General features: G+C 47.3%; 2 protein-coding genes across 2 annotated transcripts; one reads left to right on the top strand and one right to left on the bottom strand.

The window, feature by feature from the left end:
* Nucleotides 1–1,926: 1,926 nt before the first annotated feature.
* Nucleotides 1,927–2,587, top strand: F5891DRAFT_926776 (uncharacterized protein; the record flags this gene model as incomplete). The annotated part of the gene is made up of 2 exons (XM_041373887.1): nucleotides 1,927–2,283; nucleotides 2,378–2,587. Coding segments are annotated over 2 exons (567 nt in total), but the record flags the coding sequence as incomplete, so codon positions are not given.
* A 934-nt stretch (nucleotides 2,588–3,521) lies between these two features.
* F5891DRAFT_1199463 (uncharacterized protein) lies at nucleotides 3,522–5,846 on the bottom strand (the record flags this gene model as incomplete). Its single annotated transcript, XM_041368766.1, has 3 exons — nucleotides 3,522–4,133; nucleotides 4,183–4,346; nucleotides 4,400–5,846. The coding sequence occupies 3 exons, from the start codon at nucleotides 5,844–5,846 to the stop codon at nucleotides 3,522–3,524; spliced, it is 2,223 nt and encodes a 740-aa protein (XP_041217007.1).
* Nucleotides 5,847–13,962: the final 8,116 nt, after the last annotated feature.

Raw genomic sequence — 13,962 nt, 5'->3', positions numbered from 1 at the left:
GATAGTTATTGTTTGTCTTTACAACCCAGAGATTAACCAGGAGATTAACCAGGACAAACAATTAGTTCAGTCGTCTTGTGACTTTTTGAACTTAAATTTATTGAAAGCCAACCCGGCCATTGTTGGACCGAAAGCGCGATAAGGCTGCATATAAAATTTATCTACGTCCAAACCTAAATCACTATTGCTATTGCCATGATGCACCATATTCCGGAAGATGTTCAAACGTCCAATGATGTAGGCTTATTTGACGACACCATGGAAGATGACACAAGTCAGCCCCGTGATACAGTACCTCCAAGCGGAGATATGAACTGGATGGACCTTGAAGAGACCTCAACGAGCCAGGGGAATACAGTACCTCCAAGCGGGGAGATGACACGGATGGACCTCAAAGGGACCTCAACGAGCCAGCCCGCTACAAGGACAGGTCGTATCGACAAAAGGGAAAGGCTGCATGCACAACAAAAGCAGGTCGTCGTCGATATTGTACGTCCAGATACAGAGAAGTTAATAGCTAGCTCAGTCTCTATACAGGCAACATACAAGCGTCGCATTAAAGAAGTCGACTACTCAGAGAAACTGCGCGAAACCGTATACAATCAGGAGGAGCAAATTAACACTATGAGGCGCGAGATGCAGAAGGTCCATAGTATCTCGCTGCCAATCACCAATATATGACTAGTGGCCGTAGCAAGATGATATAAAAAGTAGGTGGGAGGCAGCTCTAAGAGAGCGGGAAGAGCAACTGGAAAAGGTCCGCAAAGAACTTGAGGTAATTCCTTCGTGGTGTTCGACAGATGATGCACATTGACATAGTGGCATGGTGGCATGGCAGGAGAACCACATTCGGCAGCAAGAGAATTGCGTCCAGCAGCAGGAGGAACTTGAAAAGTACATCAGAGAAAGTCGTGAAACACTCAGCCAGGCGAATCGCAAGGCCATAGACACTGGCATGCATAAAATCCTGGAAGAAACTCACGAGCGATTTACACAACATTCAAAGCAGCGAGAAGCAGAGCTCTGCGAAGAACTGGCCAGATGCGAGGAAGAATTGAGGAAAAAGAAAGATGAAGAGGTGAGCTACACCACGACTTCACAAAAAATGTGTTTCATGACGATAAGGTAGTGTCGAAAACACGACAGTGCCATCTTGACCGAGATGGAAAGGAGACTACAGCACGAAGTAGAAAAATTGAGAGTGAGAATGTTGTTTCGTAACCTCACAGGTAATATACTAATATTTGCTTGAATGCACTTCTAGACGGAAAAAGAGAGCGAGCTTGCCAGGATGGAACAACGATTTGCCAGGCGTCATAGGGCATGGGACGATGATATAGAAATGGATAGTAGTCCCCCGTTGCGGAGAAACACACGACAGCCATCCGCATCGCCCGCAAAACCGTCGTCAGGTACCCTATGCCTTGATGCGATTAGAAGGATAAAGAAAACTCGCGGAGTATTGTGCAGGGCTCGCCTTGTGTCAGTAGTAGCGGAGGTAAGCGCCTGATGCTGTCAGATGATATAAAAGTTGACGACAGTAGGTGGACACCAAGGAAGTCCCTCGTGATCCATCCGAGGAAGATGTACCACCGCATGAGCAGCACAATCCATCGCCTTGTGCCAACGTTAGCATGGAGGATGCAATCGCAAGAGGTGTCGAGGCTGCACTGAGATGTGTTCTCGTCGACAAAGAATTTTCGGGTATCAAAAAGCGGAGTCCCCGGAGGAGGAAGGAGGAGGATGAAGAAATCCGGCGAGAGAGAACAAGCAAATCAAGCTACGAGAGAGACTTCATTCTGGTGAGCCCAATATCATATAGAAACTCCCACACTTACGGTGAAGTAGGGAGAAGTGCGGCGTCTCTTCAAAGATGCCTTCAATATTTCTCAAGATGCCGATTTCATAGCTCATGAGGCAGCTAGTCGTGAGGATGTGTATTCATACGAATATGAAGATGGCCCCGGTCCTGATCCAAAAAATCTCGCATTTGATACCAAGAACGGGTTCAAAACCCCCTGGAACAGAAAAATCATTGATCTGCTACTTGGAGAATTACGGAGAAGGGGCGATGAAGAGAGGTGGCCAGTCAGCAGGTCAGAGGCATATTTCAGGGAAATTCTTCAAGATCGCTACAGGCGACTGCGTACAGTCTGGACAGGTGCCCAGCCTAAGGTCACGGAAAAGGGTGTGCTGGAGACTCCTGTAGAGGTGGAGGTGAGATTAATCGCGAAGAAGGACGAAATATTGAAGGTGACTCGTCAAACGACACGTCGCAGAAATGTATGCTCGCAGTATCCAGACAGTTCTAGCACTGATACTTTTTCAGAAATATCTCCATCAAGCGACAGTTCTTGACCATCTCGTCATGCTGAAGACTGATGACAAAGAAGAAGATCTCCTAGCGTGGCAGTGGCTTCAGAAACTAGTGAAGACGCTGGGAGAATGCAGCATGAGTTCAGAGGAGAGCGATTTGGAGAATGATATCGAAACGGTCCTTCGCGTCAAAAACATGGTATGGCGCCGTGCGATAGAACGCGAATTGGATATTGTTGACCACCAGAGACTTGTGGATGATGACATATTCGCTCCCCAAGGCTCAAAGCCAATGAAAAGGATACGCGCAGCCGGAAATCCGACAACTTCCAGGTTACCGGTCGATGGATTGCCTAAATCCTTGTATAAAGAAGAATGGCTCATGGGCCTGAACAAACGTCAAGTTGAGAAGTTATCGATCTCGGACAAAAGATTTAAATGGATGCAGGTTGCGGTAGTGTAGTGTATGTCTGTAGTGTATGTGTAGTGTAGGTGTTATGTATACAAATGGACGAAATAAAGAACTGATTGAAGTCAAGAACGATGGGATGGGATGGGATGGGCCGATTTCCAAAGTACGACACGGAGAGATGGGACCAGTGGGGACGGGTAATGAAAGGACGACACAATGACACGACATGACGGTACATACCGTCATGTCAGAGATGTGACGGTTGGAGGCAGACGACGAAAGAACAGGGAAAGGTCCGATTAAAGTTATAAGTGGGCGCCCGACATAAAATCTAAACTCAAATTGAAGCTGGAGTGGGGACGGGCAACAAAAGGACGACACAATGACATGATGGTACATACCGTCATGTCAGAGATGGGACGGTTAAAAGTAGATGATGAAAGAATAGGGATAGTAGGAGTCTGGGACTAATTGAAGTTAGAGGTGGGCGCCCGACGTAAACTCTAAACTCAAACAAACAAACATATGTCAACACCCAACCCGCCTGTTCCGCCGCTGGCTGAGTATCTACAGTGCAAGGCTCAGCGGTATGTACTGCTGAGTACATGCCTTTTCACTCACATCCAATGCTACTGCTACCTTTCGTGTAGGGCTGTCTCAGATTCTCAAGGCTCAGCGGTATGTACTACTGAGTCGTAACTTGAGTCATAACTCGAGTCAACCGGGTATCGATATTGTGTTCTACGGAAACAATGGAGGGGTGACAATAACATTAATAATATTGATAAAGGTCCTATGCGTCTTCCTCCTCCTCTGAAATGTGCTTCAATTTATCGGTCAGTCCCTTCAACGACTCCTGTAACTCAATTTGATCTCGTACAAATTGAGGGTCCTTTTCATCGTCTGCCAGGGTATCGACGTGCTTGCTTAGCAAGGCAATTATGTCGTTGAAGTATGTGTCCGTCTCCCCTTTTTTAACAAGTTCATACCACTCCTCTGCAAGGGTGACGAGATCCTGGAAATAGGGAGCGAATTGTTCATGTAAGCGTGCTTTCCCCGTCGTGTGTTGGACAAAGAAGAACTTTTTGTAGGCGCATGCATTTGCATCTAAAGGCGAGCCATTCCATTCATGCGGCAACCAAGGTGTCACTTTTCCGCCAGGGTGATCTGCAACCTCATTGAGGTGGCGCACTGCACCAGCAGGTCCTTTAAACATGATGCAGACCCAGGCGAAGACGTAGAACAGGGATTCGAGGTCATCAAGGTAGGTGTGTTCGACTGTTCCTATTTGAATGGGTTTGGAGCTCGAGGCCGTCTTAAGTTGAGTTCCTTCCGTCTGACTTTGCGTGTATTGAATCTGGGCTACCTTGCTCAGGGCAAGAATTGACATGAAGGGAATCGTGCCCTGACATGTATGTCAATATCCGAATATTGAATAAGTGCATGTCACTTACTGTTCCTCCGGTGGGATACTTATTGTCCTTCGTGATGCGCACCGCAAATTCCCAATCTATTAACACCCCTCGACTGCCGCCACCTTCAATGTCTTCTATCATGGCATTGTTCAGACTACAGTCTCTGTGCAAAATATGGTGTTCTTCGTATGCACACCTCTGAACTGGTTATAACAGGGATTAGTCCAAGATCGCGCGCGCTCCATAGTAAACTCACTCAGTGCAATGTCACGTAATGTCCGAACGAGTTCCTTCCTGCTTCGAAACTCTTGTAAACGACGCGCCTTGGGTTTCAGGATGAGATGGACGTGTGTGCAATACATCCCCATTGTACTGTTGTGTATTTTCTGGCGATATATTTGCGTATCGTCAGGCTGATTCGGCGTTACCTTTACAAGCCAGAACTCCACAAGCTTGGGAACACCTGGGACATTCTTCATCGCTTCTAGCATATCCACTTCGTTCATGACAATATCCATACTTTCTTGCGTGCGTTCACCATAGCTCTTCACCCAGTGATCCTTGATGATATACTCTTCACCATCCCTCCTAGCCAGGTAACACACAGTTCCGCGACCCACAAGTCCTTGACCGGAGAAGAGGACCCTCAATAAGTCATATTCGTGTTCATTGACTTTCATCTTTCCTATCACGTTGTTGTTAGGTGACGAGGAGGGTAATGGTGACTCAGTTTCGGTCTGCGGTGGTTCGGTAGCGGAGGAGGGTGAGAGATATTTAATGTACGGGTCCATAGAGTGTGGTTCGAGTTGCACGTGGGAGTCAGAGCGGTTTTTGACTGTTTTCTTTCGTCGTGAAAGATTCTTCACATTCCGGTCCCACAGTGCTGCAGACCTAGATTGCGTTGGGTTGATGGACATTGTGGAATCGAATCCTATGCAGTCACGAGTGCCGTAAACGATGCACGCCATGATGTACCTGAATTTATCAGGTTCTTGATGTATATTGACCGGTTGGGTCACAATCCCGCCTGAGTGGTCATATACGTGTACGCGAAGTTCACGATACTCATTGCAGAAGGAGAGACAGAGCACGAAGCACCGCCACAGCTGTTCTCTGAAGATGAGCCATGCTTTCGTATCAAGCGTCTTCCCGGCACGCTCCGCAGGAGAATATTGGCTGGAGGTCAGCTCAGCAACTACAAGTATGTTGCTCCATTGCAGCTCCACCTCGTTTGATAAGCAGAGATCGGGTTTGTGCTGAACAGCGTCATCTCCAATAGGCTTGGTAGTGTGCGAACCATACCATAGTGGAGGGAGAGTGTGTCCAGTGCCTGACGAGAAGGATTTGGCAAGTGCTTTGTTGAGGGAGTTAAGGAACAAAGGGAATGTCTGCTCGATGCTCTGGCCTTCCACAGGAAGGGCTAAAGGCCATGCAGATATGGTAGGGTCGTAGAGTAGTGATGTGTCTGTATGTCTGAGGGTATCTGCAGTGGGTAAAGGAGTTTCAAAGGACTTGAAGATAAAGGGCAACAAATGCCCTATATCGTTGCCATCAGTTTTGTTCTGTGATTCGTGGGTGATCAAGCGATTGAGTTCAGAAGTTGTCAGTTTGTCCATAGAGGAGACGTCGGCATAATTCGTAGAGGGGCCTACTGGCAGTGATGCCAGTTTTAACCCGCTGTCGACTGACCGATAGTGGGGCATAAGGAAGAAGCGGAAGAAGCAGAAACGTCCAGTATATTATCATATATATATATAGACTGATCACAAACGAGTGACTAACTGTGACGCAAGATAACTCAAGTCGTCACAAAGGGGTTAATGTACTAGTTTGGTCAAGTCTTTGAGTACTACAAAAGCCCACATCCCGATAAGACTGATCCTAGATACGAGGAAAATCTGACAGGTTTTACGCATGGTGAGTGGGACAATGTTCGCGGAAAAAGCAAAAAAAAAAAAAAAAAAGATAAGCAAATATAAAAGGAAGCATATGAGTGTGAATACATCCAGAGTATTTGTGAGCGGGATAAACCGAAGGATGGATGACTGGGCGCCTGAAAGGGGCTGCTTGTCGTTGCCCTTAATGATTGTGTTGACCGGGATTTTAGATGAACCACATATAGTCGGGAGAGGATAATAACCGGAAACCTCCCGCAGTACAGACCGCTGGGGTAGTGAGGGGTGGGTCTAAGACTAAGACTTGACTCAGACTCGACAGTACATACTACCGAGCATTCAGAGTTGAGCAGGTGAAAAGGACAGAGTTGAACGTTGAACATTTGAACGTGTTGATTACATAAGTTTTAGTCACAGTGTTGTGTTGTGTTTATTGTTCTGGCATCGAGTATGTACTTCCTCCTTTATCCATTCAGACTTCACGATAGTATGTACTGTCATGTCGTCTCGCCTCTGTTCCACTTCGACCTCGTCACAACGACTCCATTGGCCTCATCGATTGGCAAGACAGTATGTACTGTCATGTCCGCATTTGGATCAGCGCCCATGTAGGTGGGCACATTGTACTTCGTCGCCTTGTTCTAAGTTGTTGTGAGTACTTCGCCCTTGTTCTTTATCGTATTTAAACGGTCAGGATAGCTGGTCTTCACTCTGCACTTGGACCATCACAGACGACAGTACATACTGTCGTTAGGCTTACTTGGACCATCACCATAGACGACGGTACATACTGTCGTAGGCACGCTGTACTTTGTCGCCTTGTTGTTGTGAGTTGCCCCCACTTTGCCCTTGTTCTTTTATTTAAACGGTCAGCACAGCCGGTCTTCACTCTGCTAGGCGTACTTGGACCATCACCCATAGACGACGGTACATACTGTCGTCAGCGTGATTCACCTATATGCCTGTGTCCCGTCCATCGCTCACACGATGCATGTGTCAGGAGTGTATTATCAAGGGCGGATGGGACAAAACAGGCGCACCAAAAGGAGTTTTGATGGCAGACCGCTTGATCGCTGCTCATGTTCGGCGTGTGAAGGCAGAACATGCTGAGCCCGCTGCTGTCACCTCCAATTCTCCCGCATGCACCATCATTGACAGCAGTGTCGCTCCCTCCTCTATCGCTCCCTCCTCTGTTTGTGTTCTAGCGGATGAACTTGAACGGTTGACTTTATCACCATTGAAGACAAGCCACAAGGGTACTGGCGGCGAGCAAGCATCCAACAAGAAACATGATCAGCGAGCCATGAGGGTGTTGGATGCCCTCAACAACATCGAGTCCCAGGTTCAGCGGGGCTTTCACTTGCTACTGGATCCTGGTAACCTCAATGACGTTGGCCGTGAGCTATCTTTGCTTCGCAGAGCTGTGGAAAGTGTCAGTCGACAGACAAAAGTCGTAATGGTGCGAAAGCAAGCAGTCATCACACAGATTGATGACTTGGCCGCCCAGTTCAGCAGGCATAAGCCATCTGACGATGTGCTGGTACCCATCGAGATTAATACCGGTAAGTAACGAGCATGTGGATCATAGCTTCTTTGCTTATCGTACAGCAGACGCCCTCCAGGTTCCAGTGGATCGCTCAGACGAAATCAGCCAAGTCGTGCTATTCCTTTGCGTCGCATGTAGAGTTGTCATGGGTGTGAGCAGGAGTGGCTGCGATCTGATTATGAAGATTATTTCCATCACACTGTTTCTTGCATTCCGGAAGTCGGATGGCAGTCTTAGCTCCTCCCATGAAAACATCCTCAAGCAGATCCCAATAACATCGGAAAGTGCAGAGGCAAAATTCCACCTTACCGGGAAAACTGTCCCATATGCTGTCTGCAGCTGCCATTGTACCTACGCGCCGATTTATGCCCCAGGCTCGATCACCCCAATATATCCTAAAAGTTGCACGCATCATCCTACTCCCGAGACTGAATGTGGCGAGGATTTACTTGTCGGTGCTGATGCAGAATCCAGTCCCAAGAGGACTTTCTTGTACTATGACTTCAAAGATTACCTTGCTGGTCTCCTCTCGCGTAGAGACATCGAGGCTGTGATGGATCAGGCGTGTGATGATCTCGTGGACTCCATCGACTCTCCTCATCCGCCCTTTGTCAAAAATCCGTTTGAATCTCAATTCCTCCGCCAGTTCAGTGGCCCAGAGCCAGGCTTGCTGTTTGTCGACAGAGGAGAGGAAGGGCGTTATGCCTTCGCCCTTTTTGTGGACTTTTTCAATCCTGAAGGACTGAATATACGCGGAGCTAGCACATCCTGTGGAATCATCTCCATGGCGTGCTTGAATCTACCGGGGGATATTAGGTACAAGCCAGAGAATATGTATGTTGCGGGCATCATCCCGGGTCCAAAGCAGCCATCACTAGAAAATCTTAACCACTACATCCGACCACTCATTAACGACTTGGCAGACTCATGGGAGCGTGGTATCAAATTCTCCAAAACCGCCTGTTACCCTGACGGTCGCGTTACTCGAAGCGCCATTGCCCTGGTTGTTTGTGACCTTCCTGCTGCTCAACATGTCGCTTCTCTGGCTGGAGTCAGTAGTCATTTTTACTGTAGTGCATGCGATTGCTACCACAAGTCTACATATGGAAGAGTCGACTTCGAGAACTGGAAACCTCGCGATAAAGACAAACTCCGAGCATATGCAGAGCAGTGGAGAGACGCTGCCACCTCTGCAGAACGTGAAGCGCTGTTCAAAGCTCATGGCGTGCGTTATTCCGAGCTTTGGCATCTACCATACTGGGACCCTTCGCGACAACTTGTTATTGATCTGATGCACTGCCTATTGGAAGGCTTGGTACCTTACCATACTCGTAATCTACTTGGTTTGACATCGAAGTCAACCATATCGGCTTCTACCCTTACTGCATTTTCGTATGATTTTGGCGAAGTGCCTCCCAGGACGATGACGCCGAAGGAAATGACGCAGATATCTGTGATCCAAGCCCTCCTTGTTTCTCAAATAACTATTTCTGATCAAGACACTTGTTTTGACAAGCTGAAAGACTCCCTGTCACACAAGAATACGCAATTGTTGAAGTTCGTCTGCAATACCTTGGGCTGCATGCCAAAGAAAGTTGGTAGAACGTTCAAGATAGATTATGTGAATGTTCTCCTCGACTGGGTAAGTTCTTTGTTATCATCATCATGTTTACCGTCGTTAACGCTTATTCAAAGCGTTGTGGAAAGCCTCTAACTGCTCCTCAGGATGAACCTCAGTTTGGGACAGCAGAGGTACTTGGACGCATTCGCGACGTTATTCGAGATACATCTGTCCCCACTTGGCTTGGTTCAGTCCCCAGTAATTTTGGAGAGGCATCTGCTGGGACGCTTAAAGCTGATGAATGGCGATCACTTATTATGGTCTATCTTCCTATTGCCCTTGTGAGCTTGTGGGGAGCAGGTACTTCGCACTCTGATGAACTCGATGTCCGCCTCAGAGTTGTTCTTGATCACACTATGGAACTAGTCTCTGCAGTGTATCTTGCATGCGGACGGACAATGACTGCAAGAAGAGCAACAGCCTATCGCTCGTATATCTCTGGTTATGTCGGAAAGTTGAAGCAGATCCATCCCACCTCGTCTCTCCGCCCAAATCACCATGCGTCTTTCCACTTGTATGACTATCTACTTTTATTTGGGCCCGCCCACTCATGGTGGAGTTTTCCTTTCGAGCATCTGATTGGAATACTCCAATGCCTTCCCGTAAACCACAAATTTGGTTGGTCCTCATTGTATGGAACGAGTAAAGTAGACTAATATCTTGTCAGGGGAACTTGAGAACACAATGCTTCGTTCATACATCAAGGCCACTAAATTTCGCTGTTGGCTCGCTCGACCAGACTGTCCGCCTGCTATCCAAGAGTGCAGGATCCTGTTCGACAGAGTATATGCCCCAAATGGTGCTACAGATCCCCTTCCTGAAGATCCTATGGATGATGTTGTCCTGGCGCCCAACTCAGCAATAACCAGTGCGGTGCCTGAGGATCTCTTTACTCTTATCAGACGACGAAAAGCAGTATTACAGGCCTCACTCAAGTATGATGGTATTATCTACAGCAGGGCATCTACGCACTTGGGAAACAGCCAGGTTTTTTTCTATCCCGGCAGAGATAGATCGTTGACCCTTGTCCCTGCTAATATCACATATATTTATGGTACGCTGACAGGAGAAATGATGTTCGCTGTACAGTGACATCTCCCGCTGGATCCCCATAATTGTCCTATTGATCCCTTCTCGATGTATTCCGAATTTCCGGCCAAACTGTACTCAACAAACCTCCAGAGTTGTCTCGAAAAAGTCAAGGTGTCCTGGGTAGTTGGCCACTTTGCGCGGTGGGCAGTTTCTGACTGTCATACAGTAATTCTATCCCTATCTCGTGATTGACGGTAAGAGTTATTGAACCGAACCCCTCTTCATTTATACTAATGAGTTTTATCTAGTCTGTACTACTGCTGTTATTATATCTTAGTTATGAAAATGTGCCTCACTCGCATTTGCACTGTGAGGTTTCATTCCTCTGCGCCGTAAGGAAGACTGCGGTTGGCTATGGCTCCGCAATTCAGATGTTTCTTGTTAACCAGCAGACAGAGCCAGAATATAACATCAGTCTTGATAGTTTCGCTTGTACTGCCTAGTCGGCGCTTAATCTCAATGATGATATGACAGTGTATATTCAAATTCTCGGACGATGGGTGGGCGATGATCGGGCGATTCATTTAGTCTGCGGACAAAACTTCAAGTTTTGTCAACACATTTTGCCATCAGCACAAACTTTAAGTTTTCAGGGTGTTTCAATTGTCAGACAAAACTTCGTACATAAGCAGGCATATGGTCATGTCCCAAACTTTACATTTTATCCGACGTTTTAGGTCAGAATTGAACTTCAAATGTGAGCACACGCAGAAAATCCGATTAAATTTCTTATTGTTATTGGCATATAGTCAGTGGGAATATGTTTGCCAATGCTTGAAATTTTGCACTTCGTCCAAAACACAGCCAAAATTTAAAGTTATGTCTCCATTTTTATGTCGATTTAAGTTTCAAATATTTTCTTGACATTTGGTACAACATAAAAACATCACCTAAATATCGATAACCCCGATGTGTTGGTGACTCCGATTAGCTCGGACTGGAGCCTGGTTTCCCAGCGTTAGAGCTTTTCTTGTTTCTGGTTGTAACATGTCACAATCATCATTTCCGAGTCGCAGAATAGTAGCTCCTCACTGTTCGGTTGGTGCAGACGTATCTGGTTGTCCACTTCTTACAATTGAAATTTGAAATCTAGGTACCAACACATTAGTAGCAAGGCGCGCCCACGATATTAATAGAAATGGCGCAGCTCATTCTAAACCCCACACCCCTTCGACTGTTTGAAGATCATAAAGGTGGACCTATAGTCATCAATGGTCAAAATATAAATGATAAATGTCGCACAAACGCAATCGCAGTTTCCCCTGACGGGCAACGCATGGTCACGGCCTCGTGGAATATCATTCGTCTGTGGGATATGAAGAAGGGTGTGCTGTTGAAAAGATTGGTGGGGCATTCATCCAGCTTCGTGAATGCATTATCTGTATCGCGAGATGGGCAATTGATAGCAAGTGGTGATGACAAAGGGATGCTCATCGCTTGGGATTCAAACATCGGGGAATCTCTCACTCAAGCCATCAAAGCCCACTCCGGTGGGATCTCATCACTAGCCTTCTCTCCTGGCGGCTCACTGTTAGCGACCGGTTCCGAAGATGGAATGATAAAACTGTGGTGCACAAAGACTTGGGAGCTGCTAGGAAATCCAATCACTTTTCACCAGCCTGATGTCAGAAATCGGGCTGATCAGGGTTTGCTCATTACCGGCCATTTTAGAGATGTCCTCAAGCCTAGTGTCCGCTGCGTCTGGTTTTCGCCGTCTGGCGAGCTTCTTGCAATTGCAACGCACAGCAATATCCAAATTTACGATTCGGGCAGAAGGGAATGCGTAGCAAACTTCGAGGGTCACATTGCAATTAATAAATCATACAATAATTCGCTCGTCTGGATGCCCGATGGTACACGGCTTTTTTCAGCGGGCAGTAGCAAGGATCCGACAATACGCGAGTGGGACACATCGACCTGGAAGCAGGTCGGTGATCCCTGGAAGGGCCACTTCAAGAGTATCCGGGCCATTTCCCTAAATTCTAACGGCACTCTCCTTGCCTCCGCATCTGAGGACAACCGTGTCCGACTGTGGCGTATCTCTGATCGACGAACCATCGTCTCATTCAAACACCCTTGCGGGGTGTGGTGCATCGCCTTTTCCGCTGATGACAGGCGAATCGTCAGCGGAGACCAGGATAAAATCTCAGAGTGGCCAGTATTTGAGGGCGCTTTGCCAGAGGATCGTCTAAAGGATGTTCCGAAGGATGGTTCAAAGGACGATTCCAAGGATGGTTCAAAGGACGATTCCAAGGAGCGGGTGATGCACCAGGTAATTTAGCATCATTTTCGTGCCTCTTCGTCAGCTAAATATTTCTTTCAGGTTACGGCCCAAGCCTATTCTGATTTCAAGGCATGTTCCCACCTTTATCTCTTATGTTGTGATATGAACAGATTGGATGCAGGTCCTTGCTATGAACTCGGACGCTCGAAAGGCGTGTATAGCTGGTGGAACGCGCGCCGCTAAAATAGTGCTAGATCAAGAGATTGACACAGATGCCAATAATTACACCTCCTATGCCAACCGCGCATTTGTCATGGCACGAAAATCTGACTGGGACCGTGCGCTCCATGATGCAATTAATGTAATATACCTTGACCCATCACGGCCACCTTATGAAGCTAACTTTTATGGTGACATAGTCCGTCAGAATTCAGCCTTCTTTTGCAGGCCATATCTCCGAAGGCATTGCCCTCTTCGGGAAAAAGAAATTTGGGGCCGCGGCCAGCACGGCATTTGACCTCGCATCAGCATTCACTAATGGAGATTTAAAGACCACTCATTTCCTGTTCTTGATAAAGGCGGGTAAAAGAACTTTTACATAGTCCTCAGTGCTTCATTGCGACTTTCAGACCATCGCATTGTTCAACGCGGGTCAACATAAAGAGGCAATGCTACGTGTCGAAGAACTAGCCATCTCTCCCAATGTCGATACTCTTGCTTGTCGTGTTGTGGAAGTGAGCATCGCCTATTTGATGAGATTCAGGTAGTATGCTGGCACTGACCTTTCTGCATCAGGCCTATCTACGTGTTCATCTAGGAAACACGGCCTTAAATCTAGGAAACACGGCCTTTAATCAGAAGTTCTACGACGAAGCTGTTGACCACTTTACTGCCGCCATCAACGCCAGTGCTTTCTTTTATAAGTCGGCTATTCATTCTACATACGAGGAATTTGTCGTGGTGCGTTGATATGATGCAACTGAACAGTGTAACAGGGAGGACTGCAAGGGGAACCAAGGCCAAACCTCTATAGCGGGAGGCTACGGCTCTATCTATCGAGGACAGACTACGACACGCGCGAGGACTACCGACTACGAGCCAGGACTCCTGCTACCGCGCTAGGACTCCTGCCACTCTCGACCTGCCGCGCCAGAGTGCCCCGCTACAACAGTGCGCTCATTTGTGTGTTTTTGCAGCTCTTTGGTTGGGACCTCAAGTCCTTGTGGCAGAACGCGCACCAGCAACAGTGCCATGCACTCTTTAAGGCGGGTAGAATTGGAGCAGCCGTAGAATCTTACCGATCTACCATGGACAAGAGTGATGAGGATACGAAAGCCGGCTTAAGTGCTTGGTTTGCTGGTAAGTACTAGTCTTCAGCAATGCTACCCAACCTAAGAATCCTAATCCTCAACCACACTCAGCTCTTCAGTGAAAACTAAGT

Source organism: Suillus fuscotomentosus (assembly GCF_016647785.1).
Source record: "Suillus fuscotomentosus strain FC203 chromosome Unknown F5891scaffold_189, whole genome shotgun sequence".
NCBI classification, from domain to species: Eukaryota; Fungi; Basidiomycota; class Agaricomycetes; order Boletales; family Suillaceae; genus Suillus; species Suillus fuscotomentosus.
Note: the sequence above shows the minus strand (reverse complement) of the source record. Positions and strands in the feature narration are given on the sequence as shown.